This window comes from Falco cherrug, chromosome 15 (assembly GCF_023634085.1).
Source record: "Falco cherrug isolate bFalChe1 chromosome 15, bFalChe1.pri, whole genome shotgun sequence".
In the NCBI taxonomy this organism is placed as follows: domain Eukaryota; kingdom Metazoa; phylum Chordata; class Aves; order Falconiformes; family Falconidae; genus Falco; species Falco cherrug.
This window is the reverse complement of record NC_073711.1, coordinates 4,296,573-4,320,463: the sequence shown is the minus strand read 5'-3', so window position 1 is coordinate 4,320,463 and position 23,891 is coordinate 4,296,573. Positions and strand designations below refer to the sequence as shown.

Genomic DNA, 23,891 nt, shown 5'->3' with positions numbered 1-23,891 from the left:
CACCCCTTTAGTCAAAAGGATGGGTTTGATACAGGTTGGGCTGCTTCAGTCAGGCAGATGCGAGTCTTAATTAATTCAGGGCCATAAAATTTCCTCCCCGGTCTTTCTTCTGCATTTGTACAAATGGGACTGATTTGGGAAAGCTGATTAATCAAAATAAATGAGTACCGCTACAATTCACAAGTTACAGTCAACACACACTTGCCAAATAAAAGCATCAGAAAGGTTTTTATCAGCCTAAATATTGAAACCAAATTTTATTTTTTGAAAATGACATTACACACATCTTGCAAATGTACATTTAGATGAGAAAACAATGAGTAACAAATATTGAGAGCAAAGCTATAAAGTGGACAGGTTCTCTGCTGCATGGCATTGCATTACAAGAATACTCAGACCTGGGATGGTTATTACAAGTAGTAAAAACAGTTCACAACACCTCACAAAAATGGAATTTTTTTCTAGAAAGTCAAATCTTCTAACAAAAGGAAATTCTGTTAAGGGAGAAGAGGCATGAGGGATAAATATGTGGATCTAGGTACATTTTGTGGGTTTGTGGCAGGGCTTTGTGGTTTTTTTTAAGTCCATTTCTTACAAAATCCATCTTCCTGAGTGACCCCCTCTCTTCCAAGACTTTGACTGTTTTCTGTCCTCCATTGCCAACAGAACCACAGCTAATACACAATAAGCCCTGCGTGCTCAGCTCAGAGCTTGGGAGTGTAGAGAAGGAGTTGTCTACAGAACCCCTAACAACCTATTCCTATATACCATCCCCCACCCCCTTCTGCTGTGTATCCAGGAAAATCAAAAAGTGTGTGCAAACTCCGCAAATCAGGGGCCGCGGGACTAGTCCCATTAGAGCAACCAGGTGTGGAAGCCACGGCCAATATACCACATGCCACATGCCTCAGCTGCAACGGATCAGCAAGATCTCATCGTTTACCAGTGACGCAAACCTCCAAAGATTTAACTTGTTCCCCAGTTCAAGCAGAGGCAACAGATGACCGATCTCCATCTGTTCTACCTTGAAAGTTAGAGTCTAATCAAAGTGCCAAGGCAAGGCGCTGTGAGAAGGAAGTTCCCCGAGAGAACCTGTTGAGAACTGCTTTTCAAACCTCGTTGTGCATCCTTTTATTTATGCCCAAATCTGTACTTTACAACCACGAGAGAGAAAAAGACAGAAGAGAGAGGGAGAGAGAGAGAATCTTTCCAGGAGGAAAGGAAGGGCTAATTAAGAAGAGAGAGGTACAGGACCATGCATTTACTCTCAAAAGCTTGTTCACGAGCAAGCTAACATTTCTAACACTACAACCACTCATCTACATCTGTTTGCTAAGTAACTGAGTTCTACCTACAACTAGGGAGCAGAAGGGGGGTTTTCTTCTTTTCTTCCCCCTCCCTTTAAAACGTCAATAAAAATGTTTTCTGTACAAGTTGAATGGCACAAAAGGTGGTTAAAATGCTAAGTAACTCACCACAAATGGAGAATGCAAAATTAGTTCAAAACATGCATGGACTGTGTACAGGTAAGCAAGGAATCATTGGCATAAAGCTGCAATATATTACAAGATGATACAGTTGAGATCTTTTGGAATAACCTCTGCTTGTTCTATCCCTTTAAGAGAACTTCACATGAAAATTCAGTGTAAAGGGAACTCAAGGTATATAGTCAAGCAGAAAGTTAACTATGGGCAACATTATTTGTCTGAAGAGAAAAGCATTTCCCCTCCCCTTCCATGCACTCCCCCAAGGTACAAAAGTCGATATGATTAGCATTGCTGCAGGCTTGCCAAAAAGAAAGGTTAGATAGATACGTTCTAGGAGAACAAAAGCACCATTTAAATTAATAGCTCTTTGTACAATGTCATTAATTAAATACCTTATTATTTAAACAAAAACAAACTGAAATTTACCAGTCCCAACAACATAACTGAACCCTTACCACCCACATGTCCTCCAAGGTTATGTACACAGAGTTTAAAGTATACCAGCTAAACTTTAAACCCGGCTGCCCCTCCAATCCCCACCCACTGAATGACAATAGAAAATACATTGTGGCCTCTCAGTTATATTATATTGCAGCTTTGTAATTAATGACGAAATCATACAAACTCAATGAATGACCTAAGACAGTAATCCATGATCAGGTTCCAGTTCAGCTGCATATCTCCCTCCCTCAACACAACTTGTCGGCAGGCTTGCGGCTCAGAGAGCAGCAGCGCGCAGAGCCGTGAGTGAAGGCAGTTCATGCTCTTCAGAGAAGAGCAGCGTGAAGAACTCGGGCTTATGTGATGAGAGCTGCTAACCCTAGCTTGTGATTATATTTTGTGATTAAGAAAATAGGCAAAGGCTAGTAACAGCAAAGTCAGCAAGCTGATACTCCTTTCCTGTGCTTCTAGACTAGACAGTGTCATAAAATACAGAGTATCACGGAGGGGAACGTGTTGTGGTTTCAGAGAATAGGAGGAGATTTGGCTAGACAGGTTTCCTCTTTCTAAAAGAGCCTGGGTGTCTTCTAAGTTGATAAGCACAGCTGTACTAGGACTGCCACAGTGATAAAGCTGCTTGGATCACATATCATTTAAATAAGAAGCAAACGAACAACAATTTTACATGTCAGAATTCAGCATGTAATTATAACTCACAGGCTTTCTTGTTCTTACATTCAATACTTCTGCTTCACCTTATCTATAAACACCAATTAGCAGTGCAATTAATTCCCTAAACATTCTTCTTTTTAAGGAGACGCATCATTAGACATCACACTAAATCTGGAAGAAGCTCTTCTGCTGTAAAGGGGGTGGGGGGAAGCTGTGTGCTCTGCAGCCCCTCAGCGACTGTGTGGTCAGCATGAGAGGGAGACAGAATATCACTACATTTCAACTGCTACCTGCAAAGGGAAGTGAATTTAAAACCCATCCATATCTGCTGTGCAATGGTTGGAAGCAGATGGGGAAAAGCAGCCATGCTGGAATTTAAAAAAGAACCAAAAAACCCCACCCCAAACACAAACCCCCAAACCAAACCACAACAAAAAAACCCCACTAAATGTTTCACAGGGATTCTCTAAAGGTAAAAGTCTTCATTTCAAGAACTGGGCTTGGACCCCAGCTCAGGGTCCATTTGGTGCATTACAGACATTTCCTCCGTTTGACCCTGCACGTGGGTTTCTCAGTACTTGGGGGTTCAGAACCAGGGTTTGGTCCAGGTCCACCCTGACCAGGTGCCACCAACGTGTTTCACTCCGACTGCACGTGCCAGGTGAATCACTTGGCTCTGCAACAACCCCGCTGTTCAAATGTGACTCAAATTAATCTCCATTTCCTATATATAACTGTTGCAAATAGAGATGGAAGAACCAGCTTGAATAAAAATCAAAAGCAGCCTTGAGGTTAGATGAGTCACCTAAAGTGAACTGAACCTTCCTTTTTACGTTCAGAGACATTTGGTAATATTTTTCCTTAACAACCTAGCCAACTATAAATCTCTATTCTGCTTGGTACTAGCTGGGACTAGAGTAGAAAAATACTGGAAGTAATAGAAATGTTATTTCTAGTTCAAATAAACCTGCTGGGCTCAGGGCATGTCTATTGGTAGACTGAGTGAGAGTAAAGTGAGATTAAGCCAACACTCTTTAGAACCAGAAAATATAGAGGAGGCCCTGATTTGCTAAGGTTCCTTGTTTAATTTTAATTTCTAAAGTTTTAAGATATATCAACCAAGAAAACTATTTCAGTTTTATCATTATGACAAAACTATACAAAATATCTCCCACATATAACTTGCTATTAGAGGTTCATACAAGAGGTCACTTTATAGCTGGGGTCAATGAGGTTTTCTCTGCAAAGTCTGCAGCTGTCACCCAGGAAACTGAATCTGCACTTAAGTAATTCATCACACAAGAATTATTGACAGTAATCAATCTTTGAAATAGGAGACCAACCTTGGACCAAATGGATTCAGCTCCCTTAATTACAGAGGAGCTTCTGCCTGTTTAAAGCAGCAGAAAATTAGGTGTATTAGGTTTCACACTCAATATAACATGAGTGTCTGAGGATCTATAGAAACAAAGGGGTGCAATCTTTATGCAAAAAAACCAAAATATATCTGAGACTAAACAGCAAAAAATGTGTTTGGGTAAATGAGTTGTTCTGCCTTTTAGGATTAAATTCACAAGCTTGTAACTCAACTGACTTTAGAAAAAAGATCTCATAAGAAAACCGGTGTTAAACACAGATCCCCTTGTTCAGCATGGACTTCCCATTGATTTATTGAATGCAGCAGCTCTCACAGATGTGGCTAGGCATTTCATGGGCAAGATCATCATCTGCCTGCACAGCAAATGAAGGTAACCTCCTCCAGGAGCACCTTGGCTTTTCACCCACCCTGGTGCAAGTGGGTTGCTACTTTTTCCGGAGTTTGCTGAGCTCTGTGGGAAGGCATGGGAGGTTCAGAGGTGCCCTCATTATTCTCTTGCACATCTTGCAATTCCCCAGTGTGCCAGGCCTGTCCTTCTCCAAGGCAGGGCATGCTGATGAATTTCTATTTCTGATCTGATAGGGAGGAATAAAAATAAAACCAAACTGCAGGTAGGTGCTGTCATTCAGCAAAGGACTGGATCTTCCCATCCCCCTTTAAGGATGACACATGGTGGCAGGAGAGTAAAACAGGAGCAGGGGAGTAACTTCAAACCAAGTTCTCCTGCCTGAGGCCAAGTGTGACCTTATTTCTGCCATTGGGAGTGGGACATACCCTGTTGTGGCAGATAGCTGGCATCCTGGCTTAGATACCTGCGGGGGCAATAACTCTCTCAGCGTGCCACCAGAACCCCTGCTGCTTTTCTGTCCAGAACCAAGCTGTAGATCCTCAGCTAGCCCCAGCCTCTCCCTTTTGTCTGTCCCTGGAATTTCTTGGCTTTTGTCTTTTATTATTCCCACACATCAATGGCACTGACATTTCCGGTGCTCTGCCTCATGCTTTCCCTTCCATTTGATTTTCTGTGAAGGCCAAGCTCTTTTCATCACTCAGTAAATATCTCCTAACAAATGCCCCCTACTATCCCTCTTAGAAAAAAGTCTTTTTTCTTTGTTTCCCATGACACTGGCCATCATGGCGTCCTTCTCTAATGATGCCAACTTTCTTTTTTCAGCTAACAGACTCTAATTACTGCAAAGATTTGTTAGTTCCCTTTGGGCATCCTTCTTCTTCAGTTGTTTGAGTGATAAACTGTCAGACCTAGGGACACTCTAAATGGACTCCAGAGTCCCGAGTTCATTGAAGTACAGAGCAAAAGCCAGAACAGGTTAGTTCAACTAAGTGCATTAAGCAATGAAACTGAAAGGCAGCTCCTTCCCATGCAGCCACCTGGCCACCAACACTTTCTAAACAAGAAAGGTTTCAACAACAGGCCCACTGTTTCCTTAGTAGAAGGCCACTGAAACAGTTAGGCTTACTCACCATTTACAAATACAAGACCCAGAGTCTGAATGGCAACATGAATTGCCCCTGATATGTACATGGACATGGAACAAAAAAAGGGGCGGCAGGGGTCTGTATTCAGGCCAGAGGTGGCAGCTCCAGGTGAGAGGATTGGATTGCTGCGTGTGGATACGGCCCTGCACTCAGGGGTGTTGCTGGCTCCTCCATGGATCTGGGGAGAACTAAAAATGATGTCTGTCTTTCACCATCAATAAAATAATGAAGCATTTTTACAGCATAGTTTTGAGAGAGCCAGAGTTCCTGAAAAGACTTGCCAAAGACAACGGACCAAAGTTTGCTTCTATACGGTTTTCAGACTTTGCTAACTAATGAATAAATCTCAAGAGCGAGCTCTTCCATATGTATCAACTTATGTCAATGCACCTTACAGATGGAGGTGAGTATTGTGAGCAGCTCTTCATGCGTTGGGACACCATGGCACAAGGAGAACTGATCTGTCCACAGTTATGCCAAAGACCGATAGCTCTGAAATCCCAGTGGCTCTGAAACCCCACTGCTGAATCCACCAGGCTTGATTCTCAGAAGCTCATGGGTTGTCAGCGTTTTTAACTTTCTCTAAACAGTGTCCTAAGGGATGGACAGTGGTCTGTGACCCCACAGCTCCACATTTTTACCTGCAGACATAGTACTCGTGCCCTACCCTGCAACCAGGATTCCGTCAGAGCAGCTATGCAATGGCATTGCTGAAAAAAAGCCTTTCCATCCACTCACTCACAAATTGCTGAACATTTTGTCAGGTTGGCCCCAGACCTTCAGACAAACATCAAATGACTAGATCTGTTCCAGAGGAAACAAAACAAAACATTACCAGGGGTCTGTACGCATGGCTGACCCCAGCCTTTCACCTGGAGGCATCCAAAACGAAAGACACCAGACCTCAAGCCAGGAGCAAAAAAGGAGGGTGAAGAATATCTGAATAACAGTATCTATAACCAGTGCAGCAGAACCCAGCCCAATTCATCTACACTCAGTGAGGAGCTGCTGCACTGCGAGCCACAAAACTCAGCTTTAACATTTCCTGAGATACCATGGAGAGGCCTGCTCAGATTCACACAGATGGGACAGAGGCATCAGCCAGAAGAAATCTGTGATTTTGGAGACAGTAATTTTCAAGAGCTGCTTGAATAAATGCTGGATGGGCTGAATATCTCAAGAATGAAAGCCTGTCCTGCCCCCTTATGTCAAGGCCACTTTTACCTAGGCCTTGTTGGGGACATGCATAGTCCCGCTTCTGAAGCCCAAAGCATGCTGGAAGGCACTTAAAGTCTTAACTTTCTTGGTCTCATTACACCAAGGTGGTGTTTCAGCTGGATGTCTTCTAGGTATCCTGTGTAAAGCACTAATCCTGTTGGATGGACTGACCTCACTCTCCATCTAGATAGACAGAAAGAGATCTTCATCTTGTGCCATCCATTTGCTTCTACAAAGAACCTCACCAGTCCTAAATACTGTTCCAGCCTGCTTCCATCAGCAACCAGAAAAATTACTTTGAGCCTAACTAACCACTAGAAAAAAGAAGCTGTTTTGTTCTATATTGGTCAGGATCAGCACCTTGTGTGTGGTAAACACACCTCTATAACTTTTCTCTGGTTGTGGATTGTCTTAGCTTGAGGAGACACTTTCTGGACTAATTTTATACCTACTTTACTTGGCTATTTTTTCTTCCTTTCTCTCAAAATGATTCTGCCTCTACTATAGTAAAAGACAACTCTCCGATTGCCTTGAATGAACGCGGGGTACCACTGAAGTCAATGACAAAAGACAGTCATGTGCTGTCACTGCAATAAAGAGGTGTCATACTGTAAAGTCCATACCATGCCCCTGCAGGGAGGATGCAACTTCCAGGGATGGCTGTCGCTGGAACAGCATCCTTGTAGGGATTTAGCATGGTGTTACAGAGCAATTTCACAAGGAGTTCTGCGAAGCAGCAAGAAGACCAGCACTGACCTCAAAGGCATGCAAAAGCAAACAAGGCATCGAGAAAGTCTCATCAGTATCCGTATGCATAAGGAGAAACTAACACTTTAATGCCATTATTTTCCATTAAAAATGCCTGAGTGTAACATTGTTTTGCTGTTTGCCACAATTTTTGGTCCTCCCTCCCTTTTTTCCCCTTCAAAAGTACTTTCAAGCAAATGAGAGAGAAATAACAGCTAGACCGTGTGTGCAATTTTCTGCATGCATGTATGTATGTAAGCTGAATATGAAAGAGAGGTGTGGAAGTTGTTTTCTGAGCAGAATTATTTTTCTGTTGTCTATGAAAATAACACAATTAGTGTTTCTAGCTCCTGAGAAAATTGTAAATAATGTGCAGATATAGGAAACACAGACAATGGTAGGCAAAAGCTATTTCTATCACCTGCTGCAGTGCGGACCAAGGTAAAATCCCATTACCAAACTCTTTCAAAATTACTTCAAGGTGTAGAGTCTTGGTTGGCTGTTTAGCTGGTGGAACTGAACTAGCTCCAAATCTTATTACAGATGAGGCTTTAACCCAGAAACTTCAGGATTATAAATGCTTTACATGTGACAAAAAATCCTAAGGGTGAAGATTTTGCTGCATTGTCCTGATCTTCTGCAGTCAAGACCATCCCTGGAATGTATGAATACGAAGTACATCAGTCTATGCTTGCAGGATTGCTCTTAATTGCTTCCTAGTGATTGTGTGTCTGAAACAGGTATTTTTACTGTATATGCAAATTTGCTAAAACATACTGGCGATTGAATAAAGGCAGATTTTGAAGAAACAAAGCCCTACGACAAGAGTCTTTCCAATTTGTTTTTAAATACTGTATCGTCTTAAAACAATACAGTCAGTGATTCAATTAGTCTCTGAAAGCACTAAAGGTAGCCTCATGAGGCAAATTAGACAGGGTTTTTATAGCAGAATTAATATGGCAAATCCTCATATCCTGTGGAGTTTTATGTGCTTGTAAAAGTAGAAAAAAATATAAAAGGTAAACTCTGGAGTATATAGTGGAATTAATATCATCTGCTCCAGAATTTCATGGGGTCTGGAACTGTAGTATATTAAAAGTAATTACTAATTTGTTCCAGTTCAGGAAAGCTTTCTGACCAAACCCAAGCTTATATCTCATGAAAAATCAACAGGAGTAAAGCATGTGCTAGAATTTAAGCGTGTCTAAGTTCTTTCCTGAATCAGGGCTGACCTTACATTTAAATGACTAAGGTACGATGCCTGTGCATTGTTTTCTTTGTGTTCAAATCTATATTAGGGATCCTACAAAGCCAAAGATAACTAGTTTTGAATGTAGGTAACATTCCACATGCATTTCTGTACAAGAACTCATGCAATATTGGCATTAATACAGACTATATGTTACAGCTGAAATGCTCACTGACTTCTACTGCCCAGGCATTTCTACCTAGAAAGCAGCTTTCTAAAACTTGGGAGTTTGACCTCATACCATTTTCTTTGTGGTTTCTACTGGTTTGAATGGCTATTTTTCCCACTGAACTTTTTTATTTTTCCTCTTTTAGGCCTTTTGAAGGTCCCCCTAATCCCCTGAAGGAATTGTTGGGCTCAGCCCCACTCCAGAATGATCCTCATGCAATCAAAATTCCACTCCCAAGGAAGCACTTGCAGGATCAGGTTTTAGCTCTGTCACTAGGTGCAGCTGAGGAGGAAGGCCTCAGTGATTCCTTAGCATGCTCCACCAGGAAAAGCATCTTCAAATAACCAAACACTACTTGTGGCAGGAAGGAGAGGAACCACTTCTCAACAGCTACCTCAACAACCATCTCTCCAAAGGTTCATCCACCCCTTGGGATCCTGCTTCATCTTATACAAACCAAACTGATGGATACTAGATAAAAGCACGTCTAAGACTCCTTTCCTACCACCATCAGCTCTAGCAGTTCAGTCTGCTTATGGATGGCAAAAAATTTAGGTTTTCCTGGTGGATCTGTGGTGAGTGTCCCGTACTGAATAGCAAGAGGACCTAGATGTGATTCCATGGCTGGTCTCTTGGTTTAGCAGATTCAGAGGAAAGGTGGTAGGACATGCTAACCCTGACTATGACAGGAACCGCCTGTCACTGAAGTGACAACACCTTTGACTGGAGTCCAAGTCCATCATCTCCAACAGGCAGGGCCATGACTACCTGACATTCCAGGGTCAGGGTCCCTGGAAAGGCAGAAACTTGGGGAGGGACTCTGAGATTGCCACCAACAGAACAGAGGGTAAAAGCACGTCAAATTATCCATCCCACTACAGCTTTTACTAATACAAAGGCTCCAATGGATAATATTGTTAGCATAAGCATGGCCTTTGACATCATTATGCTTAAAAAGTCGTATTTGCTCATGACCAGTGTCTACAGTAGCACCCACAGGATTAAACAGCCAAAAATTAGCACCCATAACCAAATCTGCACCCAGAATACTTCAGCACCTTCTGTTAGAGGATCTGAAAGCACTTTACGAATGTCAACCAACATTTGGCCTCACAACCCCCAGTGAGGTAGAACAGTATTGTCCCTGCAGGGACAGATAGACAGATTGAGGCACAGGGTTACTAAGAGACCTGCTCCCGTTCAGACACTAAGTTTAGCAATGCCAAGGGCTGAATGAAGGTGTCCTGACTACTGCACCTATGCTTTGTCTACCCTACCATCCTTCTCCCCACAAACCTTCAACATGAGCCCTTAGTCTTTGAACTAAAACCAGGATACAGTAGGTGAAATGATCATTTGGCAGTCACACAGCCAGAGAGTTACTCAATTAAATGAAGTTACTTGTGGGAACAAATTATATTTTGTGCAAAACTCTGGGTGTAAATGATCATGCACTAAGACTACTGGGTGCAAATTTGGTGCATGATAACTCTGACCCCTTGATAATTCCCAATCCTGGCCTCTCTCAGATAAATATCTTTTTTTTTTTTTTAAGTTGCATTATACGTATCATCACACGAACCTCTAAAGATGCAGCCTGCACAGATTGTTTCATACCAGCAATGCAAGCAAACAAAATGTGGAGTGGCTTTGGGAACAACCCAGCATTCATGTAACATCAAACATCACAATGGTATAATTCATTCTAATCACAAGGGGTTGCAAGGCAATGGGGAATAGGTGTGCATGTTGGAAAAAAAAAGGCAAATAGAGCAACAAAGAAAGATTTGATTGCACAGATTTCATTTAGGTAAAGTTCTGTAATAATCACTTTCATCAAAAGCTTATTCCATGAGAAAGGGAGGCAATGCCAGCTAGCCTATGACAAAGCTTCGGCGTAGTAAAAACCACCAGCCCTGCGTGAATAGATGAACTTTGCATTCTGTAGGAGTCATTACTGATTAATAAAAGCAAAAGGTTTCTCTAAGTACAGTAAGTTTGTTCTTGTCAGATAGAAGAGTTTCGTAAAATATGGGGTTTTGAACACCACAAAATTCCATTTGTTATATAAGTAGAGAATCTGGCCATAGTTAGGAATACTGAAGTGTAAAAAAACAAATATGTAGTCTTAAACATTACAAAAACTATCAAAACATTCAATATTTTGAATTGACCTTTTTTTTCCCCCCTACAAGTGTCTATGTTGGCAGTGATGACAAGATTTCTAAACTGAGTTGTTGTTATTACTCTTCTGCAGTTGTTGGTTGGTTTTTTTTGTACATTTTTCTGAATGTGTTTTTTAAACAAAAGAAAATTACCAGCTTTTATAAAAAAGAAGGAGCTTGAATCCTTACTCCCAAAACACAGATACAAGGTTTTCCTTTATAAAAAGTGTATTGATTTTTTTGCTATAAAAAGTGACCTATAGGGTGTCAAACCTGAAAACAAATTTTCACAGTGTTTTCAGTGTTGGCTGTTCACAAGGCATTACTGTTACAAACAGAGATAGAGAGATACCATAGGGTAGGTACAAAAATTTCTTACCAGCTAGTAGTATCTTTGGATCATATGTGAAAGGTGTTCTACTCCAGATAACTCAGCTGACTTAGATTTTTTTTTTGCTTAATCATTAAAAAACATAAAAATCTCAATATTTGAATCACTATTATACTAACCTTACTTAGCACCTTAGATGGTTATTCCTAATCTCATCCAAGCTTCTGCTGGCATATTAAACATCAAACTAGTAAGTCATTTCCCTTCCTGCCAACAATAAAACCAGTACTAGTTAGTATGCGAGTGCTAAAATCAGGGCTGCAAATGAGGAGCAGGTGAGCTGGCAAACGTTGGCAGTTTGGACAGGTGGAGAATATAATTTGCTCTACTTGAGCTTGCAAATTGGTCAGCAAGCGATCCTTTTGCACACTTCCAGGGGAGCTACTTTACTATCACTGGGAAAATTACAGAGTCGCAGCAGAAGAAATAATAGAAGAAAATGGGAAATGCACAGGATCATTGGCTTATTGGCCCCAAATGTCTCGCAATGTCCATTTTGCATCCCTATAACTTAGAAGAATGGTATCCCTCTATCTCTATAGACTGGTAGGTGTTTATTTGTGGCACAGAGGATAAATCACAGAAAAAAAATGACATATAACTGTGTGTCCTTTGATTTGAAAGCACCAGTCACCTATCTGCTTATTCTGGCAGAAGTACTCTACTGTATCTTAAACATAGCTTGCAATATGGACATTTAGCTGTGTGTCGCTTTACATGGAATCTCCAAGGGAATCAGAGTCATCCAAAGACAGAGGCAGATACAAGTCCTGTAGGAAGAAAGAAGAAAAATGTTAACTCACACAATCAGTTTCCAGCTTTGGTCATGTGTAAGGAACCAGTCAAATGGCCCAGCTCTGTGCAGTTCATAGGGACGGGGTAGAAGACTCATGCACTGGTTACTGGATGGGCTGACCAGTTGTCCAGGCAGTTTAAAGCTAAAATCAAGGTAGGTTACTTGCACAGTGGAGCAAGAGAATCTTTGTACCAGAAGAAACATGACTGTTCAGTGGTACGTTTGAAAGTATTTTTTTTATTGCTTCTGGATCGATGTGTCCATTACAGCACATGCATGAAAGAGCAGGACTCTTCCTTAAACAGGCTCTTTGAACCTAAGTCCATTACAGTCTTACCTTGATTTGACAGATACCCTTAGGACAAACCTCTAGGAAAATCACATGTTCCATGACTTATTTTTTATTTTAAGTCTCTTCTGGTTGATTAGAAAAGTTAAGAAAATAATCCCAAGTTTATTATTTGGATCCAATACTGAATGTAAAGCTTTCCTGGAGTAACCATCTTAATCCACTTCCTTAGAGTTTTGTGTGGAACTAGGTACACAAACTGGTTCAAGGGCTAAAGCTCTCCTTGGACCTTTTTGAACTCTGATGCACACACAGGTAATAACTGTGAGCAAAATGCAGAAAAGCCCAACTACACAGAAAGGAAATTCACAGCAGCCTTGGTCTGAGAAGAGGTAATACAGGACTTTCTGGTGAACTCAGCCGAAGCATTTCTCATTTGAGCTTTAGGGAGAAAAAAAGTTGATTTCATCATAAGCAGGAAATTGCTTCTGGGAGAAAGACAATGATGCATGAATATTCTGGTAACCTAAAATACTCCATTCACATTTGCTGATTGGCTTAAATTATCGGAGAAACTCATAGATGGATTGGCTTTGCCCTCAGCAGTCACCATCTATTACCAATGTTCTAGGGGCTTCTCCAGAAAGGTCATAAATCAGCCAGCTGAAAACATACATAAAACATTAAAGAAGGTGAGTTTTCCTTCTCTTTACCAGGAAGCAAACCCCATCTCCAGAGTCCTAAATGAGACAGTGTTTGGGAAGCATTTTGGGTCCTTGATGGCTGAAGCAAAGGATGCAGTTTACAGCATTACTTTTGCTGACATACACACATGAAGAATTGTTGAATTCAGACTATGGGCCAGATCCTGGTCTCAATTATAAATTAATAATAAACCTGGACCCATTGTGTTAAAAACGGTGCATTTCCACAGATGTAGGCTGAGCAGCTGAGATCAGAGTAAAGTCCTGAGGAAAACAGATTTCATTTGGATTCAGCTATACCTTTGTTATAGGAAGTCAAATAAAGCTGAGTAACTATTTTAAAGATCTGATTTTTGAGAAGCCCTAAGTCCACCTCAGGCTCCCCCAGTACCATTCAACCCCAACACCAAACGTCTGCAATCTAAAATCTTAACATGTTAGAGGTGTAATCCAAAGCCCATTGGACTTTTGGGGATTCTTCTCATTGACTTCTCTGTGCTTTGTTCCACCATCATAACAACTGCAGTCCAGCTGCTACTATCACTTCTTACTTTAAGAAAACACATAATCCTCAAACAAAATTGGTTTAACCCATGCAACCCAAACCACAGTGGATTACATTGTGGCTGGTTGACTGCAAAACCTCACCACTATCAGAATTTTTTAATTATTCTTCCATAATTTCATCTCAATGCCTTCAAAGTCATACTCGGGCTGAGAGGTACATTCTGATTACTAAGGAGAAACCCCACTGACCTCCTCTCACAATGACAGTTATGTCCAAGTTCCAATTTCCATAACAAGTAAAGACTGTTGGAAGTAACACTGTGGCTCTTCCAGAAATGAGAAAGCCCATGGAAATGATAATCTGGACTCAGTGCAGAACGTCACTAAATAATAGGAACATAAAAACCTGTGACTGCTGCCATACCTTTTAAATAAATCAAGACATGAATTATCCATGGGCCAGCACAGGTTTACTGATCTCTACTAGGATGTCATGCTACCTGTTAGACACCCTGTTTGTTACCAGGAGAAACAGCTATTGTGCTGGAACACAATTACTACACCAGCTGTAAAAAATAATTTATTTTCTGTAAAACAGAGCATGGCCTAAAATAATTTAAAAAATAATAATCCTTGAGGAGCATCATTAAAGTGATGTCTTAGAGCTTCAGTAACATTTGCATTTCTTCTGCTGTTTAATGGAACAGATTTGCCAACACTTCAGGCTTTTCAAGAAAGGAGGATCTATATGAAGATCATATCCCTCAATAACTTGTGAACTATTTCAAATAGTGGTACAAGCTCAGGGTTATCTCTTCTGATTGACACAGATGATCTCCAGCACACATTAATAACTGCAGTGGAAGATTTGTTCACAATCTTGCTGGAGCCCAAAGTGACCCTTTTAGGCAATGGGTCAAATTCTCCAATGTTTCAGCATAAGGAGTTGTGCTTCCACAGAATATGGGCATGATTTAAATGTCATACAAATCTGAGTAGACTAAGGAAGAAATAGATGTAGTAAGGTATAAGAAACGTAATACCTTGTGCTTACGGAGGCTCCCTGGGCTGGTGGGTGTGGAGATCGGGGACTGCTTTGATTTGGGTGTAGACAGCTGACTGCTTGAGGTCCCGTTTGCTGTCAGAAAGTAAGACAGAAGCTAGCAATCAGACAAGCAAGAGGATGATCTTCTTTCTCCTCTGGGGACACGGAAGGTATCCAAAAGTTTAACACAGAAACACTATAGATTATTCATGGTAGGCAGGAGAAAAAAAACATTTGAATGCTATGGCTGTTCACCCAACTTAAGGCTTTCAGCTGTTCAGGGTAATAGACTGTGAAATACAAAATATATTGAAGGAGCAATATTTTACACTGCAAATATTCACCAAATTGATCCGAGACATACATGACCAGAAAAACAGAAAGACAATTTCTATGTTCTCAAACAGTTTAACGCAATTGAAACCACATAGCATTTAAAGGCATGAGTGGAAACCAGAGGCTGCAGAGATCCTGGATCCTAAACAAGAAATAGTCACATTACAAATTAGACAAACAGCTGCCTAAAATGCCCTGGATGTAGTTAGCTGTGGCTGGGATTACATGACCAAAAGAGCCCTTCTGAAGCCCTGGTGTAAGCACAGGGTGGCACGTGCCTGTCCACCTCTGTGGCGAGAGGCCAGAGCTGGCACCTCCACTGCCTGCACCGGGGAGGTGGACGTGGTCCATCACGGGGAGGAACAGGAGAATCACATCATGCAATGATCCTCTTGCAAAGATCAAAATCTGGCCTTTTGGGTTGCTTTGTTTGTTCATGTTGCTTCCAAGAAAATGTAGTTATTCTCCATGTAAAAAAATATGGTTCATTTAAATCAAATGGCTTTTGGAAGGGTCATTCACTAAGACCTTCACAGACCTGGCTTTTAGTTAAAGCGAAGGGCCCCAGGTCTATGTCAGGCCAAGCTATTACACATTTATTGAACTAAAAAGGAATGAAAGTAAACAGCATATTATGCAAAAAAATGAAGGGAAATAAAATGGAATATGGATAAATTATTTTTTTCCTACAACTGATGTTCTTTGAAGTAAGCTAATGTCTTTGATCATTGCCAGGTGTCACAATACATATTTCATAAGGACATACTTGCACACATGAACTTGGCCATTCATAGGTTGTGTATCAGCTCCAGGGACACAGACCCTCTTGTTACCACGGGTTGTAAACATACAGCACCAGCAGCATTACTTGAGGGAAGGAAATTCAAACTCATGCTAGCTGTGTCCAAGCATATTGTCTTTTCTGGCCTTTTCTTTTTGCAATTCAAGGAGCAGCAAGCTGGAGGCCTTATAAGCATTAAACTACGTATCCCAATCAAGTCTTCGAAAGTGACATTTCCAAAACCTACTCCAGATGTTAACATATTCAGCACAAGCCACAAAACTAAACCCCAAATATTTTGATTGCCATCTCCTTACATGGCAACAGTGTCGCCAGCCCTCCGGCTAACTACACAAATCCCTACCCCTTTTAAAGAAAGCATCTGAAATGGTGTTGGCGTTTCAGAGAGAGAGAGAAAGACAAACGTACAACGATCCAGGCTTGTTGTCCTGCTCTCTAAGTGCCCAGTATCTCTCTATACCATTACTCTAACTGTAAAGGCACGCACACAGGCAGATGGATGGTTGCAGCATATGGGACTTACACTTTCAATTGTAATAGCTGAATATGCAAATCAGTCACTTAAAATTAAGCAAGTAGTTGAGTGTCTGGAGGAGACCTAAGAAGTGTATAAAGTATCATGAAGTAAGAAGAAAGTGTGAGAGTGTTGTATTTTTTAAAGTAAAACCGGTGTAACTCTTGCTTTAATGCCCAGGACAGCCTCATTCCTCCTCTCTGTTCCCTTCTTGTGAGAAAGAGGGGGCAGTTAAGGTTCATAGTATCACTGGCCCAAATGCAGAGGTCGTACATGTGAATTCAAGTGAGTGTAAAGAAACATGTGGTCTAAGCCACAGGACAAAGGAGGAGTTATGTTGAAGCGTAACTTAATGCTTTAACATGTTAAAGCAGCTCAGGCTCAGCAGATCCATGGTGATGTGTGCCCTCCGTCTCTATACCCATCAAAGAGGGGGCTATTCTGTACAGGTGGGCTTTTTCCCATTACAAATACACCTCACTGAGGAAACAGATATTTCTTAAAAGGTGTAGAAATAATGATTTATAGGGGAACAGAGTGACCTTTGCCTCCCAGTTCCACTCAGACCGTTCTTTATTGGTGGTGGGGGGGAAAACCTAGTTATGGAAACCCAGAAACTGTTCCACACGGGTCCCTGCACAGTGACATGCCACTCTTCACTTTGCTCCAGTTCTACAAAGTGAGCTACCCTCGAGGCTGCTGGGGAAAAAAAGTAGAGTTCACTAACTTTATGCTATATAATGAAGGCTATTCAGAAAAAAAGAACTTAGATCTCTTTTTAGTTTGGTTTTTTTTTTTCCCCAAGAGACTTCAGATTTTCTATTAAAGAAAATGTGGGGTACAATAACACTAATATAATCTGCGTTAGCTAGAATCCATCTCTGATTTCTAAAATGCCTCTTTCTTCATTTATTTCCAATTGTCACTAATCCTGAGGCAGGAAGTAATCCTTCCTCAGATGAAGAATGCCACTTAACAACTGTACAAAGAACCCAAATTTCCCTTCCACAAACAGGAAGACTGGAAGAATGGCTAACAGGCAGTGTGCAGCAAATAGATGTAATTGCTGCAGGGAAGGAGAGAAATTCCCTAATACAATGAGACTTTAAGTGCTACAACAGGGATGTTAATATTTTATGAGCACCGAAGAAAAAACAGATGTGACATCCAAATCAGAAATCCAATGAGACGGATGTATATCATTACAAATATTCACAAAGAATTTTGCAGCAGGAGCAACAATTAAGAAGCCCAGTTTAATTTTCTCTATGTCTGCTAATGAAGAATAGTATTCATAATCAGACTGTCACACATTTCTTTTGAACTCAAATGCAAGAAAATAACAAGAGGCAAAGAGCAGATCCCAGGTGGTGTGTAACGCTGCTGCTCTACTAAAATCTGCTGATGACTTATGGTAGCTAAGTATCTCATGTAAGGTCAGCTATTGGAAACCATCCTTTATAACCAGCTTTCATTGGAATTAATTTGGTTTTTTCCCACCGCATTATTGTTTACATATTATGTCTTATTTATGTCATTGTATTTGCTTTGCAACTTCAATTTACCTTAAAGCCCCTTTGTGCATATGACACGTCCTTTAATTGCATGAACATGTGCACTGCCTTTTTTCATAGGATCATTCAGCGCATGAAACAATTTGTACTCTGAAGATCAATCAGGCTTGCCCAACAAATGAGTGGGAGGATGGAGAATATAGCACCATGTCGTGTTTGAGATGGCTGTGAGAGGTACAGGTAAACTGAATTCTCTGCCTGCTTCTCCCACAGATAATTTGGCCAGACTTGTTATATGCAGCTGTTCCTTGAGTGTTGCTTGGGTATGTTTGGATGACTGGGACTCTGGATCTGAATTTCCAGCAATGATAAGCACTGAGACCTGTAAATGGGGTTAGTGAGGTCCATCTGTCTTGAACGCACATTTCTATCAATAAACAGAAAAAAGAAAAAGCAGACCCCAAGGATCACGGAGTGCTCAGAATGTGTGGGGATATCTCTATTTCCATCAGTTTGTAAAATAAGGTTAATACTCCTTGCTCCATTGGGGTTCCCAGGGTCCTGCAAATAAATACCTAGTTTGAGGAGCACATGCCCATACATCACAAGAGTGAGAGAAAGAACCATGAAATATGTGGATAGTTTTGTCTCCAGGTCAGGTTTTGAAGCACCACCAAGAAAATAAAGAGGGGCAACAACCAGAACAAGGACAGCATAAAGAAAATGTAGAAGTAGCAGCTCATTTAGTGAGCACAAGCCATCCTGCCCTCCAGGATAGAGGAGCCTGTGGGAAAAATAAAGACTCCAAGGTAGTGTTTATTCAAGAGTGGAAGAATTCAGATTACACAGGCATCATTCGCTCAGGCACCTTCTAACTCCCAAGCACTCTGCTCTGCAGCGTTGGCACCTTTTTCTCATCATGTTTTGTGAGGGTGATCTCTCTACTGGATGCGTACTGTGGATTGTCAGCTAGCAGAATGTAAGTAAGCGCAAGTGGGATAACAAGCTGCTCTATCTTGTGTGCAATCCAAAAGACATCTGCTGCCTTTTTAACACATTCATATATAATGACCCTGGGGAGCCAGATCTGCAGTCGGGACAGACTGACATTCTGTATCTGTTTTGCTAATTGCTGCTGCCATATGAATATGCTTTTGTCCCTCTATCCAAACCCTTCCATTAGAGGACTGAGAAATTAAATTCCTGCAGCAGTGCCTCAGAGCCCTGTTCGTAGGCTCCATGAGCCAAATCAAGGCAAAGCTAGGGAAAGAAATTTTCAAATTTCAGCTCAGGTACCTGTGGCTCTGCACTGCAAAGAACTAAGGTCATGCTGGTTTTAGAAATCATAAATTCTCCTATCACAGCCTGTGTATCTATACAGCTGAACCCCTATTTGTTAGGTGAGGTACTGTAAGATAAATTCATATTCTTCTAACAAAGAAGCAACGGCAAATGACATCATTATTTTCTCCCCTGTATTTCTCCCCTGAGATTTATCTCTGTCTTCTGTTTGGTTTGACTTCTTATTGGAGTGTTCTGTTAAATAAATTTTGCCAAACTTCATCCTGACCCTACCCCATTTAAATCTCAGGGACCGTAGCAGCAGCACAGGGACTTATCTCCTTACACTCAGTTTTGCTCTTGTCATGATAGGAGAAAGAAGTGGATTATATACTGCAGGTGCAGTTTAGTCTGGATTTTATTGCTCTAAACTATGTCTTTTAGCAAAGCTGACTTCATGGAAAGAAAAACAGAAGCTAGAAAAAAAACATAGAAGCTTTGTAACTCCAATTCTGTGCTCTAAATTGGCATAAAATATAATTGGGTCATCCCCAATAGAGATCTTATTTTTTAAAAGCACCAAGTCTGACAGGGGCTCACAGGCTCCCTAGGAGACCTGCTTCAGTAATTAAGATGCTTATAATTGAAAAGTGTTCCTAATATCTGATCTATATGTCCCCTATTAAAGATTAAACCCATGACCTGTCTTATCCTTATTTGGAGAGTGTTCAATTATCCCTTCTCAGTCTTCTTTTTTTCTAAGTTGAATCAGTTCATTTCTTTCACCCTTTCCTCCCAAAGCAGTTTCTGAACCCTAGGAAATTTCTTCTGGGTTTTCTCCAGTTTGCCTATGTCTTTCTTAGCATGTTCAGTCCATACAAAAACCCAACAACCTAAGCTCAACTAAGGGCAGATGAAGACACCACTCCCTTCCAGTCTCAATTCACACCTGATATACGAGAAACTAGTTCAGCTCTGCTAGCTAACATTTGGGAGACAGAGAAAAGAAAGGCACTTGGATACATTCTTGTAGAGGGAGAAGTAAAACCCTGCTGTATTTTGCTAACCACATGTTGGGGGAGTTACGTGAAGGATACAGATGAAAGACTGCATCACAGCCCCAGCACCAAAGAGATGGGAAACTAAAGGATATACTGGGAGCCCAGTGGGAACTGCTGGCAAAGCAGCCAGGGCCTTCCAGTCAAGGAATAAGTGAAAACACCCCCATGATGAAATGATCAGCACAGTGTCTGGAGGAATAGCTGAATCAAAACAGAAATACACTGGCATTGCTGAGAAGGTATATGTATGGGTTTGAGGTTAATGAGAGAAGGAAGAAAGGATTCTCCTTGGGAATATAAGGACTGTGGTCTGTTACCATCTGCTTATAGCAAAGCACTTTGTCATTCTTCATTCATTCATTTAATTTTCATTCATTCATTTAATTTTCATTCATTCATTCATTTAAATGATTGTATGGTAAATAAAGAGATAAAAGTACTGTGCCAAGAAAACAGTGTTTAACATGCTTCTGTGGATTAGCTACCTCATTTTTTTAATATCCTTGGAGCTGAAGGGCTCTGGCTGCCTAGAGGGAATTGAGCTTTTCACAGTGAGGCCATGACATATCTAGGCAGGAGGCAAATTACCTCCGGCAGAAGGTAGCAATTCAACCAGTGAACTCAAATCGCTGCAGCTGAGAGCTGGCACTCTCTGTGCAGTTGCACTTCTTGCGTGGCCTTTTGTCCTGACGATTTTAACAAAATATTTTGTTTATGTGTGCTTTGTTGCTCCATGTTAATCCTTGTTGTTTTGGAATGGGAGCTGACCACTTAGGTGGCTCACTACCAGAATTGCTGTAACAAGATAGTCAAAGAATACATTACAGTTCACATCTAGCTGGTGATAGGAGCATTTAAATGGGTTAGAAGCTGCTTCCTTTTCAGTGCTAGATTTACAGACTTACCACATATATTTCCTTCTGTATTCTGCTGTCGTTCTGACTGAGAGGTGGCCCCAGAGACCACAGTCAAGAACAAAGTTTTGGGTGCCATCAGGGGAAACTGGACTCCAGACAGCAGTACAGTCTCTCTATGGCTCTCCTAGAAAGCTAGTTATACCTGGATCTATGTTTCTCACCTGGATCTATGTTTCTCATTGAGAAGTAGATCACTAAATCCATAGCCAAAAACAGAAGGATATCAAAGATGAATGGAGAACACCTGGCACAGAAGGCAGAACCCTATATATAAAGCTTCCAGGCTAACAAATTAGCTCAGATGAGAATCTGCACAGTCTATGATGATGGCTAACACAACATCAGGCCACACAGTCGTATTCATTCACCTGCATAACCTGACAGTTTACTGTGGCAGGACAGAATGCATTAGAGAGCACGCAGGTTACTGGAGCAGTCTCTGATCCACTGGGACATAGGTAGTGCCTTGCTAAGAGTGTGGCTTGCCTTTGTTGGAAGGTCTGGAGCACATGCTACAGTCACTCTGCTGCTGGAGATGTCTTTTGTCTCTGTCAATCTGTGAGATAATAGCTTTGGGTTTAGCAATATTATTCTCCAAATGCTTTCAGAATACACAAAAAGCCCCAAATAAAGTGCCTTGAAGTTCTTTCCTGTGCATGATTCCACGGGTAGATTACAGAGCTCTGTATACAGATTGTATCATTGCATTGGAAGATCCATTGGGAAAGAAGGCATGAACACCTGAAATAATGTACTCAGAGACACAGGGTGAGTCAGTGGAGGAGACTGAAATAAAGCACAAGTCCCCAGATACCCCAGCCTGTGTGGAGGATAGCTGCTGCTCGGGCACAAAGCATTGCCACAGCTTTGAATAAAAAGTGTTTTATTTATGTTGACACATCAAGACCAGAAGTGTTCCTACAGTGAGTGGAAGGGAAAGCGGATGCAATGTTTGCATGCTGTCAATGTTACAACCTCAGAATTAGCACTAGCAAGCTCTTCTGAAGTAGTTTTTTCTTTTCTCTCTCTGCTGTAACTTGTTATAGGACTTACTACTTCTGCCCACCATCTGCTGGCAGCATCGAAGCTCTTGCCAAGAAGTGAGGCACAGTTGTGCATGCACAATCTGCTTCAAGCCTTAGCTACCTCTGTGGGCAATGCATGCAGGCCACAGTCCACATGTAAATCCACTGCATTCCCATGTTGCTGCTGACAAATGACGTACCATTTTCCCATATGCTTTAACAGGCAAACAGATTAATTAGGATGAGAAATGGAAGAAAATAACGTCCTTTTCTGTAACGGCAGTGTGCTGTAATGAGGAGGGTTCAGCCTTCTTTCACTCAAGCAGCACAGAGATTTACTTCAGAATCTGCATTTACATCAGTGCCCAGACATGTCACAATGGCCTTAGAGTCTATGGTGGAATAAAGGATACAGGCACCTACATGGAAAAGAACTGAAAAGAACCAAAACTAACAACACAGAATCAAGGAAACTCCAAGTTCTGATATGACAACCATAGCAGAGTGACAGACAGCAAAGACAAAAGGTACAAATGGGTAGGAGATCAAACACATAGCAAAAATATTTAATATACTTGAAATAAAAATGCTTTTTAAATAGTTTCACATTTAATAGTGTGAAATAGGTGAGAATTCTGAAAAAAATGGGTCAGATAATCTTTTATTAATCAGGCTTCATTCAGCTTTCCTTGCCTTTTTAATGTGATAATTCAAAATCCAGCTAAATGTAAATATTGATGCTTAAGTCATGTGTAAACCCACTTACTTTTTTACAAATGCAAGGGACAAGTACATAAGATGGTATTCTTTTCTTTCTGTCCTGAGAAAACAACGATCTTTGATTACCTTTCCAGTGCTGAAAGAGTTCAGTCTTTTTTAATTCTTATTAAGCAGGACAGGCTGCAATTTTTTTCTCTATTGAAATCACAGGAAAGTACGAAAGACCCTTGTCTAGATGGATTAAAGAAACCTGATTTGTCCTTCATTACTGACCTTAACTCCAGGAGCTGGCCATTGTTCAGCATTTCTGGTTATTTTAATCTCCTTCTGAAAGGCCCTACTAACTGTTCATTAAACTTCATCAGATGACTCACCGTTTTGTTCCTGTGAGTCATTCAATCAGTTAAAATCAGGAACACAATAGTTGCCATTTCACATTAGGCTATATGTTCATGCAATAAAGTCTAGTTCTGATGCTAATTAGCACCTGATGCTTATGGAGAAGGTTTAAATGCTGTTTCACAACTCATGCATGAGCTGACTTTTAGATCATTGAATGGGTGTTGTTCGTTTTTTTTTAAAATCAACAACATACTTCCCATCATGCCTTCAACATACCTACGGAAGTTTACCATGCATTTGGGATTGTAAAAGCTTTTCAGATTATATCAAACCTGAGTTCAAGAACAACCAACACTGGAATCTCGAAGGAAAACCATGACATTAACTATGACTATAACTTTTCTAAAATCAGAGTCTTGATGAGACATGTGCCAACAAATTTAACACTGTCTAAGTAGCTGAAGAACATCAGGAGCCCCTAAACAAATTAACTACTTCCTGGGGAAAATCTTTCTGAATATTGTCAAGAGAACGTTATATCCAGTAAATCAATACCTACTGATGGTCAACTGTTGTGTGGTGTTCACATGCAATATGCAATGTGGTACCATGAAAGTGAACAGCAAT

The 23,891-nt window shown here is 41.0% G+C and overlaps 1 protein-coding gene across 2 annotated transcripts in view; it reads right to left on the bottom strand.

The window, feature by feature from the left end:
- Positions 1 to 226: 226 nt before the first annotated feature.
- Positions 227 to 23,891, bottom strand: part of DCX (doublecortin) — an 85,308-nt gene continuing 61,643 nt past the window's right edge. For both annotated transcript variants that reach the window (XM_027798563.2, XM_014276128.3), the window contains exons 6-7: positions 14,751 to 14,845; positions 227 to 12,181 (exon numbers count right to left, since the gene is read on the bottom strand). In XM_027798563.2, the coding sequence (XP_027654364.1) occupies positions 12,125 to 12,181; positions 14,751 to 14,845 (152 nt within the window). In that variant the 3' untranslated portion in view covers positions 227 to 12,124. The remainder of the gene's footprint in view (positions 12,182 to 14,750; positions 14,846 to 23,891) is intronic.